Source organism: Phycodurus eques, chromosome 8 (genome assembly GCF_024500275.1).
Source record: "Phycodurus eques isolate BA_2022a chromosome 8, UOR_Pequ_1.1, whole genome shotgun sequence".
NCBI lineage: Eukaryota > Metazoa > Chordata > Actinopteri > Syngnathiformes > Syngnathidae > Phycodurus > Phycodurus eques.
In genome coordinates this window covers 26,355,809-26,383,733 of record NC_084532.1, presented here as the reverse complement: position 1 = coordinate 26,383,733, position 27,925 = coordinate 26,355,809, and the positions used below count along the sequence as shown (strand labels likewise).

General features: G+C 38.7%; 2 protein-coding genes across 5 annotated transcripts in view; both read left to right on the top strand.

The window, feature by feature from the left end:
* Nucleotides 1-14,703, top strand: part of kif1aa (kinesin family member 1Aa) — a 47,245-nt gene extending 32,542 nt beyond the window's left edge. Inside the window, exons 35-47 of the mRNA XM_061683060.1 lie at nt 262-370; nt 656-722; nt 1,153-1,237; nt 2,122-2,227; nt 4,928-4,954; nt 9,772-9,886; nt 10,278-10,411; nt 11,436-11,643; nt 12,614-12,802; nt 13,255-13,326; nt 13,411-13,532; nt 13,664-13,809; nt 14,615-14,703. Coding sequence (XP_061539044.1) covers nt 262-370; nt 656-722; nt 1,153-1,237; nt 2,122-2,227; nt 4,928-4,954; nt 9,772-9,886; nt 10,278-10,411; nt 11,436-11,643; nt 12,614-12,802; nt 13,255-13,326; nt 13,411-13,532; nt 13,664-13,730 — 1,301 coding nt within the window. The 3' untranslated portion in view covers nt 13,731-13,809; nt 14,615-14,703. The remainder of the gene's footprint in view (nt 1-261; nt 371-655; nt 723-1,152; nt 1,238-2,121; nt 2,228-4,927; nt 4,955-9,771; nt 9,887-10,277; nt 10,412-11,435; nt 11,644-12,613; nt 12,803-13,254; nt 13,327-13,410; nt 13,533-13,663; nt 13,810-14,614) is intronic.
* Nucleotides 14,704-19,965: 5,262 nt separating this feature from the next.
* The window catches only part of scly (selenocysteine lyase), a 12,493-nt gene continuing 4,533 nt past the window's right edge, over nt 19,966-27,925 (top strand). For 2 of the 4 annotated variants that reach the window (XM_061683069.1, XM_061683068.1), the window contains exons 1-12: nt 19,966-20,079; nt 22,180-22,253; nt 22,334-22,443; nt 23,653-23,753; nt 23,841-24,003; nt 24,187-24,314; nt 25,714-25,869; nt 25,969-26,075; nt 26,253-26,289; nt 26,859-26,942; nt 27,523-27,622; nt 27,704-27,779. In XM_061683069.1, coding sequence (XP_061539053.1) covers nt 22,183-22,253; nt 22,334-22,443; nt 23,653-23,753; nt 23,841-24,003; nt 24,187-24,314; nt 25,714-25,869; nt 25,969-26,075; nt 26,253-26,289; nt 26,859-26,942; nt 27,523-27,622; nt 27,704-27,779 — 1,133 coding nt within the window. In that variant the 5' untranslated portion in view covers nt 19,966-20,079; nt 22,180-22,182. The remainder of the gene's footprint in view (nt 20,080-22,179; nt 22,254-22,333; nt 22,444-23,652; nt 23,754-23,840; nt 24,004-24,186; nt 24,315-25,713; nt 25,870-25,968; nt 26,076-26,252; nt 26,290-26,858; nt 26,943-27,522; nt 27,623-27,703; nt 27,780-27,925) is intronic. The other 2 variants (XR_009769007.1, XM_061683070.1) reach the window with 1 other exon arrangement.

The following is a 27,925-nucleotide window of genomic DNA, read 5'->3' as shown; positions in this document are numbered from 1 at the left end:
AAAGTCATTGTAATTTGTTTAAAAAAAAATAGTATTTCGTCCCAAAAAGTCATAATATTCGAATTTGTTCATATTTATTATTAGCATACATTTTTTTCTGAGAAAGAAGTTATGAGAATGAAGTGTGAATAATGTTTTCTCTTCATCCGTCCACGACCGCTTTCCTGTCTTCTTTCCCCTCTCGTTCCCACATGACTAGCTACATTACTTCCTGTGTAGCCTGCTCTACTTCCTGTTTAACTTGCTCTTCTTTCTATCTAGTGCCGGCCACCAAGCTGACGGCGGTGGCACGCCCGCAGGTAGGTCCGCGCCACTGCAAGTACGACCTGATGGTTTTCTTCGAGATCTGCGAGCTGGAGGCCAACGGAGAGTAAGTATATCCTGTCAGTGTCGCTTCAGAATAAAATGTCAAAATAAAACTGTGCATTATTATTATTTACTCATACCCTTACATTGCTCAATGACTGTGTTCCTGTGTTTTTGTCCTAAATATATATTTTGTCATGATGGCTTGCTGTAATACTAGAGTGGCTGAAACTACAAATTCCTTGTGGGTTTTTAACATACTTGGCCAATAACGATGATTCTGATTGTGATTCTGAAGAGATTTCAAAATAAAATAAATGAATATGTTTTTTGTTTGTTTGTTTTTCAGCTACCTCCCTGCTGTGGTGGACCACAGAGGAGGAATGCCTTGTCACGGCACCTTCCTCCTGCACCAGGTCAGTCCCTTTTGTTACCACCACCAAGATGGGCAAGCATTCGTTCTCATTTTGACATTTTCATTTTTTTTTAATAAACATGCAATTTTTTCCAACTTTTTTTCTTGAAAAAAATAGCCAGAATATAAAACTTTTTTTCTTGAAAGATTAGAACTTTTCTGATAATATTTCAACTTGTTTTTGTTGAAAAAAAAGTTGACTATGCAGAATACGATGCGGCAGAAAATCATACTACAATGTTCCAAGAAAACCTACATTTTCATTAAAAGTGGAATTACTAAAAAGAGTCACAATGTTATAAAGAAGTCATATTATTTCGAAATAACATTTGTTTTTGAAAATTATGTTCAGAAAAGATGTTATATATATTTTTTTATGTTAATTTTATGAGAGAAAAAAAACATCCTAATATTTAGTTTTTGCTGTGCAGGGCCTCCAGAGGAGAATCACCGTCACCATCGTGCACGAGTCCGGCGGCGACATCGAATGGAGAGACGTGCGAGAGCTCGTTGTGGGTACGTTCATTCTTGCGTTCAGATGTTCCATCAACGTACATTGGATGTAGCGTAAACTACCGTCTGTTGCGGGAGATACGATCCAGATCCACCAACAATAATTGCAAATTTGCGATATTGAGAGATCACATGGAAAAAAATGTTTTAGCCCACCTACACCCTTTAAGCATTGCAACATACACTGAAAAAAGTATAACAAAGCCGTCACTCATTAAATTAAAAAAAAAAAAAAATTATTCAAAGGGTTGAAAAAATTTAGTTTGGGATTTAAATGTTTTTTTTTTTTTTTAAACTAAGTAAGAAAAATGAATAAACTTAGTGTTTTGGTAACGTTACGGTTAGTTTAAAGTATATTCAGCCCTCGAATGCCACCCACGATTGTCCGGAGAGTGCAGGCCAGGTAGACGGTAGCCTACTGGGGACGGAAGGAGCTGCTGTTTAAACGTACGGGATATATTTCTCTGATAAACCAGGTACGCAAAAAATATTGTTAAATAACAATGGTAAAAGTCTGTGCCTTGTGTGAAGCTTGTATGTGTGTGTGAAGGTGTATGAGCACTGAACCTTGCTGTCGTGCCTTTAAACTAAACTAAGCTAAGTTAGCAGGAGCTAACGTTTTGGCTAACACTAGTTATATTTGTTCCAACATGGTTCACATGAAATAAAAACTTTCAGGATACACTAAATGAGTCATTTTCATTGTCTTGAACAAAGCAAAAATATTAAATGAGGTGGATTACGTCGTCTTTTCAAGGTATGCAGTGCTTATTCTTTTCAGGGTAGTGAATGATGAACCGTGATATAGCAAGGGGTTCACTGTACATCGTACATTCGTATGTTGATATTTTTGCTCTTCTTATTGGTGCGCTTGTTTTCCACACCAGGACGACTTCGCAACACCCCCGAATCCGACGAGAGCATCCTGGACCCCAACATTCTGTCCCTCAATATCTTGTCCGCCGGCTACGTCAGGCCCTTGCATGACGACAGGTACGTTTGCCTGGTTAGCATTCCTGCCCACACGTCTTAAAATAACAATCAGAACCTACAGTAAAAAAGCGTTCGAGCATTTATGCTACAGCCTTTATATCCATGTATTAGTACCCTCTTTGTCCTCACCATTAGGAAAATTCGGAGCACTAGGAGAGCGACTGTCATACTAGTAACATTTTTTCGACGACTGTATGACATTACTGCACACTAGAAGGACAACTACATGTTATTAGTGAGGCACAACTGTGCATTAGTTGTTAACTGCATACTACTAGTACTACTAATGACATTTTAATATTCTACTAGTTATTTACTTCTCTAGAAGTACTAGTAGGGCCACTGCTTCTATCAGTGACATTCAGAAAGTCAAGTACTATTAGCGCTGCTAGTACTGTAAGTGACATTATAAAAATTCCACTAGTTATTATCTAGTGCTTTGCTAGTGGTACAAGTAGTGCTACAAGTAGTATTACTGCCATTATAAAAATTTGACTAGCTGACATCTAGCACCTCACTAATAGTGCCAGTAGTGCTATTAGTACTATTAGTGACATAAAAGTTGTACTCGTTATTATTTAGCGCTTCACTAGTAGTACTAGTAACGCGCAGATGTCAAGATGTCACAGTCATTCTACTAGTGCGCCTACTAGTGGTGTCAAGGGCGTACGAGTACATGGATAGCGAGGATATGGAATTAATGGTCAAACAGCTTTCCATACGAGCCTTTAGCTTCAATTGTGCACGTTCAACTTACAGCAGGTGGCATGCAAGATGGTCGACGCGACTTGACGTGACACTAGCCGTGCGAGCTTCCGATGTTTGCTTTCACCTTTGTCGTTTCACGTAGCGTCCGTCATCCCGTTCATCGTCACGCATCAGGTCGACTAACCGCAAAATCATCCTGCTCGCTGCACACTGAAAAGGCCATGCACTCTTTTTTTTTTTTTTTTTTTTTTTTTTTTTTAACATCACTTGTTTCATACTTACTTTTCTGTAAGACATAATGTTACAGGGGAAAAAGGTTGCCATATTTGGAGAAAAAAAACGCGTAATGTTAGGATAATAGAATCATAATGTTGGTTAAAAAAAGTCGTAGTTCATTTTTTTAATCTATTTATTTGATTAAAATGTAATATTGAGCCAAAAAGTGGCATTAGTTTGAGAAAAAAAATATCACAGTAAAAGTTGTAATATTACATGATAAAAATATGTAAAAGTATTTTTTCCCAGAGAAAAAAATAGAAAAACGTTGTGATGTTCTGAAGAAATTGTTTTTAAGAGAAAGTCATATTTTTGGATTGAAAAAGATTTAAAAAATGACTTTTTTTCACAAAAGAAAAAGTTTGAATTTTTGAAGAAAAAGAGATGTAACATTTTCCGAAAAAGTCATATTGTTGTATAAAAAAAAAAATAGTAATTTATTTCTTATTAATTAATATTTTTTAAACAGAAGTAGTCAACAGTTTTAATATTTATATTGTTTGGTAGAAAGAATCATATATTTTTTGGGGGGGGAGATAAAAAACGTTATATTTTTTGATAAAAGTTCATTTTTAAATATAAAACAATTTTAGGAATATTGTTATTTGATAGAAAAACTATTTCTCTTAAGGAGAGAAAGTATTATGAAGAAAATAGAAGACTTATTTGTTAGAAAACCTCAGCATCTTTTGTATAAAGCGTTGTAGTTTTTTATTTAGAAAAGATTATTATTTTTTTAAACAATAAAAAAAAATCTCATTTTTGAATAAAAATGTTCTTTGGAGTAGGTAGAAAATACTTTGAATGAATTAAAACATTTGGTAGAAAAAATACTTTGAAAAGAAAAATGTATATCATAAAAAAAGAATTTTCCGTACAGCACCAGTATATACTGCAATATTCTTTTTGATTTATGAAGTCCGAGGAAGAAAAAAAAGTCACTAAAAAAAGTTAGTTAAAAGAATAAAGTCATAATATTTTATGCCAGAAAGCCATAATATTACGAGAAAATAGCCATATTGTTACGAAAAAAAGTTGCAATGTTAAGCAAAATAGCTGTAATATTATGAAAATAACGTGGTAAGATTGCAAACAAAAGGTCGTAGTACAGTGAGAAAAGAAATTGCTAATATTGTAAGAAAATGTATTTTCTTACACGAAAAAAATCGGAATGTTTCGTTAAAAAAATGACTCGCGTTGTATTAGGATTGTGCATGTTTTCTTTTTACATTTCAAGGAGCATGTATCAGAAAACACATTTCATCAGCATATTATTATTATTAGTGAAAATAAATCACACTAACATGTCATTTGAAGTAGTTTAATGCCCGAAAGCAACACATGCAGCACATTCATATTTACCATGTTGCATAATTACGATTTTCATTATTAGACCTCTAGCCTAGCATGCTAATTTTAGCATTGCTTCCCCCAAAATGTGAAGTGAATGTTCCATTTTTGACATCTGTGTTACAGTATATGCAAGTATGACATGTATACATTGACGAATACGAGCTCATTTCAAAGTATGTTTTTTTTTTTTTTTTTTTCTTGAGGCCGTTTCCGTCGTTTTGCTGAGCTACCGGTCTTTGGTCCTTTGCGTTGCTGCGCATTGAAGAACTAACATGAAATATTTGAATGGCTGCTAACATTTCTCTCCCTGCAGTCCACTAATGGAATGTTGTTGTTTTTTTTGGATTAATTTGCTTTTTGCAGACAGTTTCTTGATTCGGACATGCCTAGGTATATTTTATTTTATATTTATATACAGTGAACCCCCGTTTATCGCAGGAGTTAGCTTCAAAATAAGGTCCAAAGCGTGCTTGCTTCAAGCTGTTATTTGTCACTCTCAATTGAGGATTACAGTAAAATTTACACTACAAAATGATCAGTTACATTTGATATGTAGTACAGTATGTAGTATATAGTACAGTGTACGTTTGAGTAAAATGAAAATGTTTGTCTTATTCTATAACCTAAGGCTAACATAACTCAAATTCCAACTATTGTCATTTTTTTGCATTTATTTGCAGAAAATGAAAAATGATCAAAGTACCAAAAAATATTATTCTATTTTTCTTCTCAGAGTTGTATAATAACAAGCTAGTTTAATGTTAACATATAATACAAAACACCATTGATGAGTTAACGGAAATTAGCATCGATGTTAAGGCTAGGCTTTACATGTTGAGGATTTTGGCGAAACAAAAAACGATAACCGATCACCGATCCGATCACGAGATGGAGCAATGTGTCCATTTACATGAGTTGTTCATTTATTGTATATACTTGTGTACTGTATACTGAGTACTGTATCCATCCAGCCATCCATTTTCTGTACCGCTCAAAATTATTCTCTAGCATTTTAGACAAAAGTTAAAATATCAATGACCTCTAGGGGGGGGCGGGGTATTCAAGGATTGGCCACTGACATAGGTTTAGGCCAGATCAACATTACAAGACAACAGAAATAATGGATGCTAACGTACTGTAATTAAATTACTTTATTGCAATTAAATTACTTTAATAATGCTTACTCTAACTTTCTCACTGTCCCGGCTATATGGACGAGTGTTGTCCAGAGTTTGCGTCCGTTTGGATTTTCCTTTTCTTCCCCCCCCCACGCTGCGTTGCTTGAACGCGTCATGCTCCTCCTTGTGTACATTCTTCAGGGGGCCGATCAAATTTGTGTTGAAGCATTTAGATGACGTTCCCCACAACGTACTTCAGTTGTGCACAGACTGCAAATAATTTACGTTGTTTGTTTGAGACACCGCAAAATAGTCCCACACGGATGACGTGTTTTTTAACTGACAAGATTGGAAAAAAAAAACTTTATTGGCCATCAGATAGTTGCAGTACTAAGCCACTAGCTTTTGGATTCATACGCAACAGCGACGCGGAGTTAAATGTCTTGTGCGGAGCCGATCGATGACGTCATTGATCGGATCGGCGAATTATGACATGAAAGCCGATCAGCCAATCAGCATAAGATGCTAATTATCGGCCAATACCGATCACACCGATCAGATCGACGTAAAGTCTAGTTAAGGCAGAGGTCGGGTGAGTAGCCAAAAAAGTAACGGAAGTAAAAGTAGTCCTCCAGATAATTACTTGAGTAAGTATTCAGTGAAAAAAAATACTTACTGTAAGTACTGAGTAACTAACGAGTACCTTATGATTTATTAATTTTTTTTAATCAGTGCAAATTGACAAAAATATAACAGGAATGGGCAAATTCAGATAATGCCCAACAGTATCACTACAGTATATATCACGGACTTGCCTGGTCCTGTAAAAAAGAAAAAAAAAAGATTGTTTGAAAATTATCAATATAGCAGGGGCATGAAAGATGAATGACAATATAGCGTGGGTTCACTGTATTTTATTTTACGCCTCATCTTTTCAGACCTGCCCTCATGGTCATTTCTTCATCAGCTCCACTGTCACACTGTCGCTGTTTGTTGCCGCTGTTTATCTTCATACTTGGATTGATGTGTGTCTGCATGGCCGGCTTTGCCACGGGGGTCAGGGGTGGTGTTGCTTTTGTTGCTCTTAGCACATGTACATTTCCGGCCAGACTGGTTTAGGCCCACACTGATTTTTTTTTGCATTGTGTATGAGAGTAAAGTTACGAGAAAAAAAATCACAATATTTTGACAAAAATCTTTTTTGGGAAAAAAAACCTCTTGTTTGTTTTATTGACCAAGTTGGAATTTTACAACAATAACGTAATTTTGTTTTAAGTTGAAATGTTACAGGAATATGTAACAAGAAAAAAAAAAGTAGCATTTCATTCAAGACCATAACAGTAATGTTACGAGAAGATTGTAGAATTTTTATTTTATGAGGAAAAGATGTGCGGTTACCAGAATAAAATCATAATATTACAAGAAAAATGCCATTATGTTAAGAGAAAAAAAGTTTTATTATTTTGAGGGGGAAAAAAGTGACTTTTTTAAAAATAAGTTGTAGTGTTCTGAGAATAAATTCCAAGTCAGAAGTTGTAGTATTCTGATCAAAAGTTTAAATTTTTGGTTAGAAAAGTTTGCATATTACAATAAAAAAAAAAAAGGCGTAATATTTCGGGATTTCTTTCCACAAAAAAAAAGTCGAAAGGTTTGTGTTGAGAAAAAGTAATTTTGTGGGAAAAGTCATACTCGTAAGATTTTGTTGTGTTGAGAGAAAAACATCTTAATATTTAAAGGAAAAAACAAAAAAAACAAATGAGAAAAAAGTTGTGGTATTTCCAGGAAAAAGAAATCGTAATATATTCTAAAAAAAAAACAAAACGGAATATTTCAAGTCATAATGACAATAAAATGTGTAATATTTGGATATTTGCTTTAATATTCCATGAAAAAAATTTAAAAATGTGTTATGTTGAGAAAAAGTCGCTAATATTTCAAGATTAAAAATTATGTATTTTGAGAAAAGAATAATAGACAAAAAGTCATAACTTAAGAGTGAAAAAATGTGTATTAATTAAAGATTTTCTTATACAGTTCAAGAAAAATGTGAAAAATACTCATAATTTCTAAGGAATAAATCTTATGTAATATTTAGAAAATAAGTCATTGTATTTGAGAAAAAAATCTTAGTAATTAAATATATTAAGAGAAGAAGTTACATTTTTCCTAAAACTAATATATTGAGTAAAAAATATTTCTGGACACAACAAAAAAAATTATGAAGACAAAAAGTCGCTCTATATTTAGTAAAAAGTCGTACTAATTCAAGATTTTTTTTTTTATGTTTTGAGAAGAAAAATTATAATACTAAAATATAATATTTTGAGAACAACTTGTAATAAAAATCATAATTTTTGAGGAAAGAAATCTTAATATTTGGGAAAATAAATCATAAGATTTTGACAATAAATTGTAATATTTTGAGAAAAGGCAATAATATTTTGAGAGAAAAAAAAATCATGGTTTGAGTAAAAAAGTAATACATAAAAGAAATACGATGTTACTAAGGTATGCATCCACAGTGTTGATGATCTTGCTTTTTGTGTCAAGAAGAAGGCCACCCTTGGCCACACAAGCGGACACAGCACACTTCCTGCCTCTCTCACTCTTCCTCTCCCTCTGTCATGTCTCCTTCCTCACAGCATCTCCCGTCGGGGACTTGATCCTAGGTATTGATCCTCTGCTTCACTCTCGCTCACCCAAGGAAACCCGTTTGAGCATTTACTCTATTCCATCAAATCAAAGATATCCAGCTTCCTTGTACGAGTGTGCTCTTTGTCCTCACTTGTAGGGCAGCTTTGGCGTACTAGTAGTAGGACAACTGCATGTTACTAGTGGGGTAAAACTGTGCACTAGTTGACAACCGTGTGCTACTAGTACTACTAGCAACATTATAAAGTTCCAGTAGTAAACATCTAGTGCTTCACTAGTAGTACTATTGGTGCACAGATATCAACTAGTGCACAGCTTTGCCTCACTAGTAACATGTAGTTTTTATATTGGTATGCCAAAGTTGTCCTAATAAGTGAGGACAAAGTGGATACAGTGGACCCCACATACTCGCTATTTGGGTATCAACAGATTTTTAAAAAATTTTCCCCCCCAATTTCTTCCCCTTTTTTAATAAAATTATTTTCCATCTAACCCCCCCCCCCCCCCCATTTTTCCCCCTTTTTGTTTTTCCTTTTTTGGGGGAGAATACAATCCAAAAACACTTATTGGGGGTTTATCCCCACTTATTCAAGATTTTTTTTAGGTTTCAATATATTTATATTTTTTTCCCAATGCAATTGTATTTGGGGTCAACTATCCCCTGCGTATAGTGGTGGGCCACTGTACTAGTATATGGACCTTAAGCTGGATATCAAGGGTATCGAATAAATGCTCAAACAGCGTAATGCAAAGCCGTTTGAGCATTTTGAGGCCGTTTGATAAGGATGCTACTAGTGTGTGAGACTTGGCTACGAGCTGGGCTTGGTAGTGTTACTGGAGCAGCATGGTTGTTTACTAGTAAGGTTTCATTGCGTACTAGTAGGGCAAAAGTGGCACTAGTAGTAGAGACAACATTACTAGTAAGACAGTCATTCTACTAGTGCGCCCTTGTCATTCTACTAGTGAGGACAAAATGGCATACTGGTACATGGACCTTATGGAATAAATGTTGAAATGGCTTTCCAGAAAGCTGTTAAGAGTATTTATTCCATATAATCTATATTTGTGAGGCTAAACTGTCCACTAGTTGTCAACTGCATTCTACTAGTACGGGTAGTGCTTATTTACAAATTCTTCTAGTTAATATGTACTGCTTCACTTGTGGTTCTAGCACGCAAATGTAAACTAGTGCACCATTTTGACCCACTAGTAGCATGCAGTTGTCCTCCTAGTATGCGAAAATTCTCTTACTATTGACGACAAAGAGTGTACTAGTACATGGACCTTTTGCTGGATATGGACTTAATGCTCAAGCTGCTTTCCGTCCTCTTCATCTTTCTCATTCGTACTTCACCTCAGCCAATCAGCATGAAGATGTCATCGTTTGCTGTCCGTCAGTGTGTTTTGTATTGATTGAGCACCATTAACCGCCCGCAGGACGTTCTACCGCTTGGAGGCGGCGTGGGACAGCTCCATGCACAACTCCTTGCTCCTCAACCGAGTCACGCCCTGCGGCGAGAAGATCTACATGACGCTCTCAGCCTACTTGGAGGTAACGCTTGAACGGATAAGCCGACGTCGACGTCGTGCGTATGTGAATGGAGTTTGATGCCACGCACCGTGTCAATGTTATTGCTACTTACAAATGTGCGTCTTCTTTAATAGCAATACTTGAATAATGATGATGACATGATTAATTCCTGCTTTGCTTGTGTCCGGTGACTGTGCCCGCTAGTAGTGGCTAACTGCTAATGCTACCTGGCATACATATCAGCACGATCATGCTTTTCCACATAATCACTTCTTCAATTGAATAAACAGGTTTGTTGTGTGGCTCGTTTTTGAGGGCACCGACATACCTCGCAGTCAATGGCTTCGTGTTCAGCATGTGAACAGACAGACTTTAACATCATGTATACGTGAATGTATTGATGACGTTTCAGCTGGAGAAATGCACGCAGCCGGCGGTGGTGACCAAAGACGTGTGCATGGTGTTCTACTCTCGCGACACCAAGCTGTCCGCCTCGCGTTCCATACGCAACCTTTTCGGCACGGGAAGCCTGAGAGCGGCGGATGGGTGAGTTTTAGATAAACATGGACCTTGCGCTCACACACAAAAAAAAAACTCTCACCAAAAAAAAGTCATACACACAACATAAAAACCTCTAACACTGACCAAAATCATCTTATACCCACCCAAAAACAACTCTCACACACACTAAAAAACTCTCTCACACGCTCATTAAAAAAACTTTAGCCACCAAACCTATCTCTCTCACCCAACAACTCACACCCACCGTAAAACTTTTCGCTGACACCCAAAAAGTCTCACACCAAAACTCTCTCACACATCGAGTAACTCTCGTGAAAATTCTCGCACATACACCCAAAAAACTCACATGCACACAAAAATTAAACCTCTCCCATGCACAAAAGACTGACACTCGCCCCCAAAAAATTCTGGCTCACCACATCCATCTCAGATACACCCAAAAAAACTCTCAAAATCACCCCAAAAAACTCTCACACTCAGCAAAAACACTCTTTCTCTCACACACACAAACGCACATGCGTACATCTTTCATTAAAAACTCACACACACTGAAAATCCTCACTCACAGGAATTAACACTCACTAAAACCTTCTCACACACACCAAAAAACTTACATAACCAAACAACTCTCCCACATACCAAAAAAAGCTCTCTCGCTCTCTTAGAAACACACAGACACACATTTCTGGTATCCACCAAAAACAATCTCACTCACACACCCAAACCTCTCACACATTAACCAAAAAAACTCTTTTTCTCTCTCTCTCTCTCACTCTCCTTCTCACACACACACAAAAAAAACATCTCACATGCAGTCAATAACTTATTCAACCCAGTCAACACTCACAGTCAGCAAAAACCTCTCTTCACAGTTTTTGTCAAAGTGAGGCCTTCTTTTTGTGTGTGAAAATCAAAAAGAGAATTAAAAATCATGTGCGTGAAAGGAAGCTATCTCGAAATGCAGTTTTTTGTAAATGTTATTTTTGACCTATACGACACCTCATATCTTAACTCATATCCTCAAATCATCTTCTTCTTCTGCTATAAGAAACCGTGTGACGGGTGTGTACGAGATGAGCCTGTGCAACCTGGCAGACGCGGGGAGTCCGGGCATGCAGCGGCGCCGGCGGCGAGTGTTGGACACATCGGTGGCGTATGTCCGCGGTGAGGAGAACCTGGCCGGGTGGAGGCCTCGCAGCGACAGCCTCATCCTGGAGCACCAGTGGGAGCTCGACAAGCTCAGCCTGCTTCAGGACGTGAGGCACTTTTGCTCTTTCTTTGGATTTTGCTATTTATTTGGATTTCTTCTTCATGTTGTTTTTGTGTTATGCCACCACAGAAGGGAACAGGAAGTGTAACTTACTGCAAAAATGTCACTTGAAACATTGTCCGGGACAGTTTGACTCTGAATCAGATTACCTTCCTTTGCTTCCAATGTACTTGTGAGAAGCTGAGTACACAATTGACATTAATAATAATAATAATAATAATACATTCAAAATACATAAAAATAATTACAATTCAACAAAAATAATAAGAAAATCATTTTACTCCAGAGGGGAAATTCAATAAAACAAATGCAATAGAGTCAGATAAACAATTGCAAAATAATAATATATCCTTTAAATACTAAAAATACAAAAAGAAATGTAAAAGAAATCGATAATGGATAATTTTATCAATTAATTAATTAATGTAATTTAAAAAGTAATATCATTCTTTATTGATCTCTAGAGGGGAAAATTCAAGAAAAAAACAAAAGTATGCAATAAAATAACATGAACACTATGAATATATGCATACAATACATACAAATATTAAGAAAGTATAAATTCAATATTAAAAATGCAAAGAATATACAATACATTCAATGATAATAATAATAATAAATAATAAGATTGTTTTCTATTGATCCCTAGAAGGGGAGATTCAAGAAATTAAAACATAATAAAATAAATTACCAATAAAATACCAATGTAAAGAAATAATACAGATAAAAAAAATTAAGAAATACAAAATAATAAAAAAGAAAAATAATCATGAATGGATGATACAAGAATTGATAATGACATAATCCTGTCTGGATCGCTAGAAATTCAAATATTAATAATTAAAAAACAAAAACAAAACAAAAAAACTATTCTAATCCCTCAAAATCCCTCAGACCTGACACGAGGGGAAACGTCTGAAAAACTAAACTTTCTCTTTGAATTATTATTATATCAGGTGGAGAAGACCAAACATTTCCTGCTGCTGCGGGAGAAGCTGGAGTCTACCCTGCTGCTGGCGGGTCGGGGGGCTCAGCAGCCGGCGGAGGAGGAGACGGGCGTCCTGCCTGCGCCCCGCCAGGCCGAGGCGGGTGTGGGCGCTGCGTCTGGCGTCACCACCGAGAGGCAGCGAGAGCTCGCCACCAAGGTCGCATACATTCTCACTTCTGTTTTTGTTTGAAAAAAAAATTCTCGTAAATAAGTAGAAGAATAAAAAAACAAAATACAATATAAATACATACAAAATACTAATGAAAAATAACTCAAACACAATAATCTAGTAAAAATACTAAATACAATTAATTATAATTACAAAACAAAAATAAATTAATAGAAAAAATACACAGTTGACGAAACAATATTTAAAGTAACAATAAGAAGAAAATGTAATATATAGTAAATAAAACGTAAAAACACAAAAAACAACTTTCGGAATATTTTTGGCAAGCCACAGATAGGTGCAAATGGGTGATTTATTTTTTTCTCCAGAAAATAGTTGTTCGTTATCTTGGATGAAAGAAAGTTGCGAGTAGATGATTGGGCCAAGGTTGACTTTGACTGGATAATAAATAACCAATAGTGCGCTTTTTGTCCACACAGTGTCTGCGGCTACTCAGTCACTCCTTCGACAGAGAGTACACTCACGTGTGCGTCAGTGCCAGTGAAAGCAAGGTACTTCCTGTTCCAAACACAACCACTTCCTGTCACATTAGCAACATAACATAACACACGTCTGTGTACGTGTGTGCGTCGCAGATCTCGGAGATGTCCGTCACCACGCTGAGAGACTCGGCCTCCATTTCCGCCCTCAACACCATCACGCCCTCGTCCACCTGTCCTTCCCTGGTGGAGGGTCGCTATGGCAACGCCGATCTCAGGTCAGACATTAAATGTGATGTCTTGTAAATATGCTACATTGTAGGTGTATAGATGTTAAACATTATAAAAATATAGTACATTGAAGGTGTATTCAATAAATATGATGTAAATATGGAACATTTTTTTGCAGACCTCCCGCTCCTCGCTCCCGCGCCGTCAGTCCGACTCCCGACGCGCAGCCCGACGCCGACTGCTAAAAAGTGCGCGGGCCGCAGCCTCGGAAGGAAAACCTCGCATACGTAGATTTGTCCCCGATATCCAGGAGATCCGAGTCAGGTGAGGCGGTTGCGTCCACTGTAGTGACTGATGTGTAACTTACTGTATACATCATGAATACAGGAGAAAGCAACTTTTAAATAGCGGTGTGCCGTAGTGACTGATGCACAACTTTGTATCTAAAGGAAAACAGCTTTTAAATACAGTAACTTTTACAACACGCATGAAGGCGGCAGCTTTTAAAAATAGCATTCCACTGTAGTGACTGATGCGCAACGTTTACACCATGCGTGTAAAAGACAGCTTCTGAGTAACCATCCACTGTAGTGTCTGATGAGCAACTTTGACATCATGCTTGTAGAAGGAAACTTTATAACAACAGCATAATGTAGTGACTGATACACATCTTTGCATATAGAAAAAAACAACTTTTAAATAGATGTCCCCTATAGTGATTGATGCACATGAAAGACATGAAAAAAAAAACAGCTTTGGAATAGCTTTTCACTGTAGTGACTAATGCACAACTTTGCATATAGACGAATACAGCTTTTAAAAATAGCATTCCACTGTTGTGACTGATGTGTAACGTTCCCGTAATGTGTCTACAAGAAAACGACTTTCGAATAGCTCTCCACTGTAGTTACTGAGGCTCAACTTAAGCATAATGCTTGGAGAAGAAAGCAACTGTTAAAGAGATGTCCATTGTAGTGACTGATGCCCAACTTTTGACATCAGAAGAGAAAACAACTGTAGTGACAGATGCACAACTTCTTGCGTGTAGAAATCCACAAACAAACCAATGATCTGATAGCTTGTACAGACATACCCTTGAGGAGGTAATGAGGTTGTTCCTTCCTCGCAGCCCCATCGTGTCCAAGAAGGGTTACCTGCACTTCCTGGAGCCGCACACCAACGGCTGGGTGAAGCGCTACGTGGTGGTGCGCCGGCCGTACGTCTACATCTACAACACGGAGCGCGACGCCGTGGAGCGGGCCATACTCAACCTGTCCTCGGCGCAGGTGGAGTACAGCGAGGACCAGCAGGCCATGCTCAAGGTGCGACCTGTCGTCTCCTATTGACTAGCGATCGATACTTAGCTGGCTTCCAATCACTTCTCTATTTTATTATTTTTTGTCTCTTTTTTTTTTAATCTTGTCAGACCCCCAACACGTTTGCCGTGTGTACGGAACACCGCGGAATATTGCTTCAAGCCATGAGTGACAAAGACATGCACGACTGGCTGTATGCCTTCAATCCTCTCCTGGCGGGGACTATCAGGTAACGCGTCAAATGCTAACATGCTAACAATTGCCGTGCTGCTAACCGAGAGCAAAAGAGTAACCTGAGTTGAAAGCACTAAGGCAGATCAATAAGGATTTTACATCCCACCTCTGTCGCTGGATACTGTAACAAATGACAATTAATCAAATGCTAACATGGCCGCATGCTATCATAGAGCAAGATATCAACCTGAATAGAGAGAGTGCTAAGCCGGATACATTAGGGTTATTAACATCCCTCTCTGTAGTTGGGTACTATTACAAATGAAGATTATTATAATGCTAACATTCTAGATATAATTCTAACTTGCTAATAGTTGGAATGTTAACATGTTGCAACCAGAGTAGACAAAGCGCTAAGGCAAATCAATAAGGATCTTACATCATCACTCTCTGTAGTTGGGTACGACTACAAATGAGGTTTAATACAATTTTAACATGCTAGATAAAACGCTAACATTGTTATAATTGGCATGTTAACATATAGCATGATAGCAACAAGAGTAGAAGATGCGCTAAGGAAAATCAAAAAGGATGTTGCCATCGCTCCCTGTAGTCGGGTACTATTACAGTTGGGTATTGATGAAATGCTAACATGCTAATGTGCCAACAGTCGATATGCTAACATACAACAAGATAGTAACCTGAGTAGCCAAAGTGCTAAGAATTGATAAGGATTGTACATCCCGGCCTGTCGTTGAGTCTGTTACAAATGAGGATTTATAGAATGCTAACATGCTATGAGTTGGCAGGCTAAAATATAGCAAGATAGCAGCTGGAGTAGTGAAAGCGTTATGGCACCTTGAAAAGGATCTTCCGTAGCGCCCGGAAGTCTGGTCTATTACAAATGAGGATTGATAGAATGCTAACATCCGAGAAAAAATGAAGATGAATAAAATACTAACGTTCTAGTTAAAATGGTAACCTGCAATTTCACCTTTGTTCCTCAGATCCAAGTTGTCCAGAAGACGGGTGGGACAGATGAGGATGTGATGGAAAAGACTCCAGATGTACATAGACCACCGCCGCCATCTTCCTTCTTCCACATGCTAGCGTTCCTCGACGCCATCTTGTGTCAGGACTTTTCTAATCAGTCCCGTAGTCAGACGCCATACGTGTGTGGTGATGTCATGTAGTTGTGTCAGTGGCGCATTCGGCCTTATACATACAATTCATAACGTGTGTGTGCGTGTGTGTGCGGACTTGTAGTGGGACACAAAGGAAGTAACAAAATTGGAATTAAGACAGATGTATTGGGACAGCCACGACATGAGAAAACTGCAGTTTACAAAAGAATTGGGAAACCCAGAAGTAAGAAAGGTGGAATTCGGACAAAAGTATTGGTACACCAACAGTGCAAATTGGAGTTCGGACAAAGGTATTGGGACACTTACAGGAAGTTAAAAAAAAAAAAAAAAGTGGGGTTTGTACAGAAGTATTTGGAAACTTCCAGGAAATAAAAAACGTGGGGTTGGGACAATAGTATTGGGACACGAATAGGAACTGGAAAAACTGAAGAAAACGTTAAATTTATTGGGACACTGCATCTTGGATTGGGATTTTTATTTTTCAATTGACCTTTTTGGACTCGGCTGGTAAAAGGACCTTCTTCGAATTCCTGATTTAGGATTTCACTGACAAGTGTGTCCTAATACTTTTGTCTCTACATGTGGAGAAAATGCATATCTTAAAAAGATATCTTTTTTGTTTTAATTTCGCCGACAAACTTTCTCACACGCTGCCTCCATGTTTGCACATCTGCACTCGCACAAAAACGACAGCAACGCCACGTTCATCTTCATGTCGAGACAGTTCACTTCTCACTCTTTTATTTATGTATTTATTTCCGCCTGCATGTATTTATTCATTGACAAAGACGTTTACAGTATATTTGTAAAGTGGTGCAATTTCTGCACGTGGCACTTTGGAAGACGCTCCCTCCCATGTTGTTGTTTTTTCCAAATAATAACACAACCACACTTTTACTTGAACGAATCCCCTCCACCCCTTTAAGTTGTCGGGCCAGTAGAAGGTAGTATAAAAGTATAAATATATGTATATACAGTATAGAGTACTGTATATGTATTAATGTGCATATGGATGACGTAGTGCCTCACGGTTGCTTTCTATTGGACAACCTTCACGCTGCTATTTGTGCTCTTCATCCCTACATCATCATCATGTGTCATCATATACACAACTTTAATATCACTAGAATCTCAATCTGAACATTTTGGACTACAGCGGAACCTGACTAATTTGCATGAAACTAAGTCTGGTTATGTTGAAAGCAGGGGATTGATTTGAAGATTCAGCCATACAGTAGCTCACTTCGTTTTCATTGTTATTTTATTTTTGATTAAAAACATTTCATTTCAATTAAGATCGAAATCTCGTGCGAAGTCACATACTAAGAATTTTTTCTGCAATTTTTAATGGATTTTGGAGGTTCTGCTGTACTCTACTGAGCCCGCCCCAAAATTTAAACTGAGATAGCCAGCACGCCCGCGACCCTTGTGAGAATAAGCGGTACGGAAAATGGATTGATGGATGGAACATAAGATTTTTGAAATTTTTTTTTTTTACATTTAATAAATTTTTCACTTCTCCGATGACGTGAGCGTGCGTCAGGTCAGCCAACCTGAGTGCTTGCTCACAAAAAAAAATTTCTACCTAAAAATGATCTGTAACATTATTGTAAACCACTGTAACAATATGCAGTTTGAACATAAACTGTATGTAAATATAGGAAAATGCAAAAAGAAAATGTCCTTAAGACTCACAAAGTTAAATACAAATGTGAAAACTAAAAACGTGATGTAACATGAACAATTTGAACTTTAAACCTGTGTGAAAATATATAAAAAAAATAAAAACTGTTTTTAAACAGTGATTCAGTGATTATGTATTGCACAAGAAAGTCCAATACAACTGAACTATACTTAAAAAATGCACTGTAATACTTGAAAAGTAAAATAAAAAAATATTTAAAAACATGAATATTAAAAAATATGCTGTACTGGATAAAAAGGTCTAAGACACTAACATTATGCACAGTTTGAACATTAATGAAGGGCTTAAAAATTGTACAATTGGAAATTAAATATAGAAAATGTACTTCAATATTGATTCAACTTAAACGCATTCCCCATGAAAGTTAAATAACTACCTGAATAAATATTTTAAATGAAGCTCTTTGTCCGTATTAAATGCAAATGTACCTTACTTAAGTTAAATACGACAAAAAGTGTTGTTTTTTTTTGGGTGGGGGGCTCCACTGTTTTGTCCCCAAATGCGTAGCGCACTTTGAGAATCACTGTCCTAGCACATTTTGAAGCATTTAAGCCTCCATGTCCTCCATGCCCAATCATATGGAACATTTTGACAACTTCCCATGTTCCTTGTCAACACAGTTGCAACCAATCTGGTCACGTTTTCATCAGGCCTTTTCATGTGTGTCACATTGGATCCAACCAACGTTGTTGCAGTCACTAAACACTGAATGTACAAACTACATTTTTAAGCTACTACAACTACGACTACTGAAGTGCTTGTGCCCCTATGACCTCACGCGTACTTGTGTGTTTATGGGTGTGCGGCACCACTATTGTTTATTACAATACGCACACGTTGGCCGTCATCCATTTTCTATCGCCCTCTGCTTTGAATGAAAAATTGCAATTTTTGTGCTTCCAACTTTTTGTCTTTCTCTGGAAAAAAAAAAAAAACACGCAAAAAAAAACGACGTTGCATTGTATATAATAAACACGATTGCTGTGAACGGTGTGTATCATATCATCAAATGGCTGCGATCCTACTGTAAATGGGTTGTAGAGTTCCGTGTGTCTTTTTTCGAGTGTCGGAGTTAAGCGTTCCAAATATTTGTGCGTGTGTGTGTGTTTGCACTGAAACACATTGTCATATATGGAATCGGAATAAAATTACAATGATGCAACACAAAGGCACAGCGTCGGTTATTCTTATTGACCAAAGTCCGTTGTCATAATTCTTCAATGTCATTTGTGAAAGAATGAAACCCTTTGTGCATCCTGATTTAAACCTACAATCCAATTCTTTGTGCTGCTCCTAGTGGTGTGCCCGACTTAGCGACCTGGAAGCAGTAGAATACAGTCATGCAGACACAAATAAAGAAAAACACTACTACTACTATAGGCGAGTCAGTACGATACTGTAATATTAGTCATTTACCGTAGAGGACAAACAATATGCCTGCGAGTATTTTTATAGTATCTGTCTACATGTGTTGCTCCATCGTTTGTGTTCAAAGACAACACTGCCACATAGACGCTATTCGTTAGCCTGTCAATGCCCGTTAATTGTTAGCCAATAAACTAGCGGACTTCAAGGCAAAGTTCTATATTTTCTGTCAATAGACAACATGTAATTCTCAGCGCACCTATCGCACAGTGTTGCTCGCAAGTCAAAGCAAAAATGTCCATGACTTTGTCCATGAAACCTGGCAACCCCGGCAGAACACATTAATGCCAGCAGGGTTGCCCTATCCACACAATCTCAGACGTAGTGCAATCATGCATTTGTTTCAGTATACGGAATAATCGATTAAATGTCCCTACATGCGGTGGTAAATCTACTACTACTACTGTTACTACCGCTTGCCTATTTTTATTTATCAAACGTGGCAACATACACGGCACATTTCATTGAGATAAATTGCCACAGCTACAAATTACAGTCCATTCCGGCACCGTAACTCATTATTAGGATGCGCCGTATTTTACGGATATTACGTTATACTGTGAATGGGTATATTTTGAATAGTGTGAAAACGCCTTTAAAGCAAAAAAAAATAAAAATAAATAAATAAATAAATAAATAAAAAAAAAACATTGAATAAACAAACCCTGGCGGCAAAAACAGAACGACTGCTTTACTGAATACGCTATACCTGGCAACCCGAGTAGAACAGCATCACGTCCGCTTTCGCGTTGCTTGCAAATGATTGAAAGACAAGAGCTGGACGACACGCATTAAAAGACTCCGGGACGACTTTACATCGCTCGACAAGGTCAGTGACGAAGATGAGCGCTAAAAACTGCCGTGAAGCTTCTATATTGAACACACTGTGCGACTGTTGAACGGTCGTAATTATGCTAGCAGGTACATGTCAAACTGGTTAGCAACTGCAGCGACCGGTAAAACTCGTTTAAATCAACTCACTTGAGGCTGAAGTGTATTAACGCAGGTAACTAAGTAGTTGTGCCACTTTTAAATCAAGGCTTGTCGTTTTTATACTTTAAATTCATTCGGTTCAGTTTCACTGTGCGTCATCATTAACACAATGGGCACGATTAATGAAACGTTGTCAAAACATGTAATTTATATATGCTATAAAGCCGTTTTAATGTGAGTTTATGTGAGGTCAAAATCATAGTTTTACGCTGGTTTTTAGTTTTATGTATCAGTGATGATGTTTACCTCTCCTGAATGCATCTTGAACGTGGCGCTCTCGCACTACCTCACAGCTGCTAACGCACGTTCACGGCAGCCATATCGGAGCGGGACGTGTAGGGGCATTGGAGCAGCCCGGCTAACCGACGTGCAACGTGGCGGCCATGTTGGGGAGGTGGACGTTCCCATAGAAAGGTAATGCATGGACATTGAAATTAAGTCGTAATTTGCTCATACCTCAACCGATTTGCACGGGGTTTACTTTTTTGTCAATTCCAAAACCTGTGCTATTAATAATGTGTTTAAGAAGCCAAAAAAAATCTAAAATTATTCTCAGTTGTTATGCTTATACAGCATTGTGTGCAACCTAGTGCAGCACAATGTGCTGGCATCCTTGTTCTTTTGGATTTCTTGCCCTTCATCACAGGGAGTGCGCTGATAACTTTGACCTCCCTAGTTTACGGTGGCCATAGGCATGTACACGGATTTGACTAGGTAGTTATGACACGCCCTTTATAGCTGCGTGCCCACAGTGACGCTAAGCTAGGGAGGTCATAGTGTTCAGTGCGTTGCTGTGTGTGGGCGATACGAATGCCAAAATAACAAGGAGATGGTACACTCCACTGTATACGGTTACGTACAAGGTGTACAATGCCATACAATTACGACAAGAGAACGGGCAGTAACCTTTCACAAGTAAAACAACAAAAAAATATTTTTCTTTATTTGTGTGTTGTGTATTGATAGCACAGGCTTTGTCACTGACAAAAAAAGTCAACCTCATGAAAATCAGTTGAGAAATTAGCAAGTTATGACTTAATTTGAATGTCTCTGCATTGCCTTAGATGGGCTCGTCGACCTCCCCAACATGGCCGCCATGTAGTCTTTCCGGTTAGCCAAGCTGCTACAGGACGCTGGTGTTTCTAGTCTTCATATCTATGGGCACGCAGCTCCAAATGGGCGTGTCGTATCTACCTATTTACATTTGTGATGTATGGTTTCGTCGTTCGTGAGCCCAGGCTATATCTTTTTAATTATTATTTTTTAAGAGCTTTCACAGTACAACGATGCCTTGGGATATGAGTTAAAATTGTTCCGTGACCACTCTCATAACGCAAAACACTCTTACGTCAAATAATCGTCCCCCTATTGAAATGAATCAAAATGCTATTCAGGCGGCACGGTGGACGACTGGTTAGAGGGTCAGCCTCACAGTTCTGAGGACCCGGGTTCAATCCCCGGCCCCGCCTGTGTGGAGTTTGCATGTTCTCCCCGTGCCTGCGTGGGTTTTCTCCGGGCACTCCTGTTTCCTCCCACATCCCAAAAACATGCATGAATTGGAGACTCTAAATTGCCCGTAGGCATGACTGTGAGTGCGAATGGTTGTTTGTTTGTATGTGCCCTGCGATTGGCTGGCAACCAGTTCAGGGTGTACCCCGCCTCCTGCCCGATGACAGCTGGGATAGGCTCCAGCACGCCCGCGACCCTAGTGAGGAGAAACGGCTCAGAAAATGGATGGATGAAAATGCTAGTCATCTGTTCCAGCCTCCCCCCTAAAAACATCCAAAAATGGTTGTAATGCTCATTGAAGACATCTTGAAAATTACTAGTAACATTCCCCAAATTCTCGCAACAAAATGAACTCCACCGCTTTTCAGCATCCACACGCACTTCCTACTGAAATTGCATTCCCTTGTTAAAATTGCTTTCTCACCAGGAAATGGCCAATCAGTGCGATGCATTCCCCGGACACGGAAGGGAGGTCCGTCACACCGAAAACAGCCACGACAGGTTGGACCTTCAAAACAACTACCTGTGCCGACCTGATGGCTAATTCTAATTGCTAATAAACATACTGATTTAATGTATAGGATATATATGGACTACAATGCTACGACGCCGGTGGCACCAGAAGTGATCCAGGCCACCAACGAGGCCCTGTGGGACGCCTGGGGAAACCCGAGTAGCAGTTATGTTGAAGGTGAGGCTACTTTTGCTGATGTTAAATTTGTAATTTATTATACTCATGCTGAAGAGCATTCGCACACGTTGTTCTGTACCAAAATTCTTTTGTAATATTCCGCCACTTTTAGTTCTTCTAAAACTTTAACGTCTCAAACAATTCTAACCATTCCAATGTCAAAATATTCACAATATTCAGGATATATGGAAGACATTTTTTTTTTTTTTTTTCCTTTTTATATAACATTCACCAAAATCCTACTTGTTCTAGAACTACACAGCACCACCCAAAAAAAATCACAACCAAATTCAAAATGTTCAGCTCGTTCATCTATGGAACGATTTTTAATGATCCCCAAATTCCCACTTTTTTTTTTTTTTTTTTTTTTTAGTATTCCACATTTTCCAGGACAAAATTCCCAAATTAATGCAGAAATTGTATAATCTTTTGCTAGTCCGTCCACATTCATCAACCGATTTAGTCTTCCAATCTTCAGTGTGGTCAGTTCATTCAGGACATCTTTGGAACCATTTTTCCACATTACAATAATTCACGCTTTTTCAAAATTCCACATTTTCACACAAAAATTCCCAAATAAAGAGACATTTTACATACTTTTTCTTTTTCTTTACTTTTCATACATTTCTCAGCCGATCTAAGCAGTTCCAACTTCAAATTGTTCAGCTCATTCAGGAAATCGATTTTCTTTCTCACATTCCCCAAACTCCCCCCTTTTTTTCCCCAACATTCCACATTTTCCAAGACAACATCCCCCATTTAATGCAGACATTTCAGAAGTTCCACCTCCTCCTTCCACATTTCCCAACCGATTCCAAATATTCCAACTTCAAAATGATCAGCTCGTTCAGGGCATCTTGTAACTATTTTTCACATTCCAATAATTCCCACTTTTTTCCAGAATTCCATATTTTTAGACCAAATCCCGGGACATTTACCTATTTATCTGCTCCTTCCACATTGCTCAGCCAATTAAAGCCACTCCAATTTCATATACTTCAGCTCATTTAGGACATTTGCTTTCCATCATGAGGTTACTTCATGTACTGCACATAGACACTATCCACTATACATAAATACAGGGCAAAATGTAAAATCCTCATCGACCACACTGATTTTAGCAATTCTCATTATATCAGGACTATAAATAAGTTTTTAAAAATTTCTACACACAAATTGCAATCTCCCGTTGTTATTTGCTCTTTTAAGGCATGAAAGCGAAGGCCCTCATTACTCGGTCCAGAGAGAATGTGGCAAGAATGGTCGGAGGCAACCCCGAGGACATCTTTTTCACTTCGGGCGGAACCGAGGTAATGTCGATACTTTACACGCACACTTATTTAAAAAAATAAATAAATTAATTAAAAAAAAAAAAAAAAAAAAAAAACTATTTCCAGTCCAACAACATGGTGCTCCACAGCGCCGTCGAACATTTCAGGGAGCAGCATGGCGATGCCGGCGAGGGAGACGACGGAAACCTCCCACACATCATCTCCTGCAACGTGGAGCACGACTCTGTTAAACTGGTGGCCGAGCATCTGAAGAAGAAAGGCAAAGCCGGTACGAGACAGGCAACAATGAAATATAATTGTTTTTATTGAAGTGTAGAACTGAACCGCAGCCACTCGGATTAAATGTGAAATGTCTTCCACGAGCGAGAAGAGTCCACTTCCCTCCATTTTCACCTTTGCCGATAATTGTCTCCTCTCTTTGCGTGACAATTCAGAGACCGTTCTGTTGCAGATTGGACCTGCGTGCCTGTTTCCAAGGTGACGGGCCGCGTCGAGGCGGACGACGTGGTCGCCGCCGTGCGCCCCACGACCTGCCTGGTGTCTATCATGCTGGCCAACAACGAGACGGGCATCATCATGGTAAGAAAAGAAGTTGGGGGGGGGGGGGGGGGGTAACACACCAGTTTCACCAATCAACACAAAATTGGGTTGGACGTCTCTCTTGACAGGACGCACGAAAAAATCTGAAGCACCTGTGCTTAAAATTGAATAGGAGGTCCGCCATTTTGTTCCATTTTAGGGCAAATTCAAGGGCTCGAAAGTTTAAAAAAAATTCGCCTCCGACAGCAGTTTCACCAATCGATGCCAAATTAGGTCGACATGAACCCTAATGAGGATAAGCGGTGTAGAAAATGGATGGATGGATGGATGGATGGATGTCTGGCGTAACAGGACGCGTGAAAAAGTCTCAAGTATCCATGTCCAAAATTAAACCGGAGGGCAGCCATTTTAGTTTGAAGCAGCCATTTTGGGGCAAAGTTTGGGCTCGAAATGTCGAAAAAAAACACAAAAGTGGACAGACTTAACTCTCTCTTAACTGGACACACGAAAAAGTCTCAAGACCCCACATCCAAAATTAAACAGGAGGTTGGCCATTTCATTTTGAAGCAGCAATTTAGGGGTCGGAATTTAGGAAGAAATTGGTTTTACCGATCAACACAAAATTGGGAAGACATACAGTATGTATTATAACAGTACGCAGGGAAAAACTCCTAAAGACCCATGCCCAAAATTAAACAGGAAGTTGGCCTTTTTCATTTGAAGCAGCCATTTTGGGGTGAATGCAGAGTAAATTGAAGTTGGAAAAAAAAAAATCAGGCCGCTCCCTGACACCAGTTTCACGATCAACACCAAATTTGGTGGACATGTTCCTCATCACAGGATTCACTAAAAGAGTCTGAAATGAAAGCCTTCCTTGCATAACTGAGTGATTGTTCCAAATGACGTTAAAATGTCGTGTTCCAGGTCCCGTATTTTGGCTATTTAGACCTACAGAGTGACTCTCTAACATGGACTTCGTATAAAAGTGTCAATTTCATTAACAAAAAACACCTCGGTTTTGTCACACGAGTGTCCAGAAAAGGCCCGTCTGACAGCTACTTCTGTTTGACCCAGTTTTCTATCCGCTTTGTCCATATTTGGCTAAGACTGCCCCCTTTCATCTGATTGGTTGCCTCCGTGTAGAAGACCCACTTGTGAGCGCACAGGTGCAGATATGAGCGAGAGAAATTCGAATGACCTGATGTCAGGCCTCTCGGCAGAAAAATGTCGCACTCGGGGAATCTGTGGGCGATTTCAATTCATATTTCACGTTTAGTGAGGCACCATCGGGCCAATATTACATCCCAAATACTAGTAAATATTGTTTTGGTAAAATATGGCACCTTTAAGTCGTCGATCCATCCGAGGTGTTGCCTTCAGAGACTGTGTGACTTCTCTGTACAATTTTCTTAACACTATCCCTCGCTCGGTCCGTCAGCCCGTCGGTGAGATTTCCGAGCGCGTCCGGTCACTGAAGCAACAAGACAAGCGTGTGCGTGTCCTCATCCACACGGACGCCGCTCAGGCCCTGGGGAAGATCCCTGTGGACGTCAAGCAACTGGGCGTGGATTACCTCACCGTCGTGGGCCACAAGGTGGGCGGCGTGTGAATTTTTTTTTTTTGTGAAGGGACAATCAGGCGTGTTTACAATGTGGAAGGTGGCGAATACAATCAGGTGTTTTGAATTTTGCAGTTCTACGGGCCGCGCATCGGCGCGCTGTTTGTGAACGGCCCCGGGGTGAAAACGCCGCTCCATGCTATGCTGATAGGCGGCGGGCAGGAAAGGAACTTTCGACCTGGGTAACATGCTGTAGCTTTCCAATTTTATATGAATAAAACTGTGGAAATAATATATATATATTTGCGTATACAGTGGTGGCTTGACTTACTCTTTGAAGTTGTCATTCGTAAGTCGAGGCACCGCGATATAAATAGAGGAACAAACTAACATTTCCGTCTTTGTTTCTAACATCGCAGCACAGAAAACACGCCAATGATTGCTGGACTGGGAAAGGTATGTTTCAAGGGATAATAATAATAATAATATTAGCGAGTCATAGATGACACTTTATTCATCCCATGAAGGAAATTGTCACAGCTCCAATATTCGCCGGCTAATATGAATATATTATTTGAAAATATTGAACTTCAATAAGTGGATTTACCTGCAATGCTGACATATGGTTCATTAGTCAAGAAATTTATATTCTGACAGTTTACGTTTTTTTTTTTTAAATTGCTGATTGCCAAACAGTCGCCACCAAAAGACCTTTGCATGTGGAAAGGATATTTTATTAATGGAATTATCTCTTTTAACTGTTGCTATTTTGAAATCGTTTGTTTGATGTAAGGAGCATTAGAAATACCATTTATTATTATTTATTATTGAATTATGCATCGTATTTTCTTTCCGCCCGTCTATGCTGACATCACTGAAAACCCGCAAAATACTTGCGATGCTCACTGAAATGAATAAACGCATTCAGATGACCTCCATCTTAAATGTTGCCTTTTTAAAAAAAAAAATGTGAACTTAATTGTATGATATAATTTTGTTTGTTACTTTTGGTGTCTATCCACTAGGCTGCGGAACTGGTGACAGCTCACCTGTCCGACTACGAGAGTCACACGCTGGACATTCGAGAATACCTGGAGGAACGCCTCAAGGTTAGTTTGAATAAGGTCTGAAAATAAAATCGTGCGTGTTTTCGTAAGCCTCAAAGGTGAAGATGAAGATTTATTGTCTTAAGACGAAAGTATTGATCATAAACACCAAAGGCAATTGAAACATCAAAGACAATTTAAAATGTCGTCAGAACTAACATGTGTTTTTGCAACCATCAAAGACAATTTGGAGTCTTGTGGTTGTCGTTATGTTCGCTGTTTCTATCTAAGTCAAATTATTAAAAAAAAAAAAATAAATAAAAAATAAATAAATAAATAAAACTGTGCAGGCTATTTAAAAAAAACTCACAAGTCAAGGTATCACTTTAATACAATAGATACACTAACGACACTTCATAAAACCAGTTTATTTCTTTACATTATTTTTTGTATACAATACAGTTCGATTTAATAATATTTTTTCAATGTTTTTTTTTTGGAGGCCCTGGAACAGACCAATTGCATTTCCACTCATTTCAAAGGGGGAAATATGATTTGATCATCGATTTGAGTAAATTGAGTGACGGGCTTGGTCACGGAGCGAAATGAACTCGTACGGTGTTTTGGTTTGTTCCCCTGGCAGGCCGTCTTCAAAGACAAGCTACATTTCAACAACCATTTCCAGGGCTCAGATCGCCTGCCCAACACATGTAACGTGTCCATCTTGGGTCAAGGGTTACAAGGTGCCCTCTCGACAGCCTCCCGAGCCGAATAGTGTTGCTTTTGGACCATTCGATTGATCGGTTTCATTCTCTCTGCCTCAGGCTGGCGGGTTTTGTCCCGCTGCAAAAGGCTGCTGGCCAGCGTGGGCGCCGCCTGCCATTCGGAGCACGGAGACAGGTGACATAACATCGGGGGCCGCTTCGCGCGCTGCCAACGATGCTTGCTTTAGGGGTGCAAAATTTCCGGTTAAGACAATGGCCACCTTTACTTGCATGAAATCAGCTTCATCAGAATTATGCTAAAATATATTTTCTCCAACTATT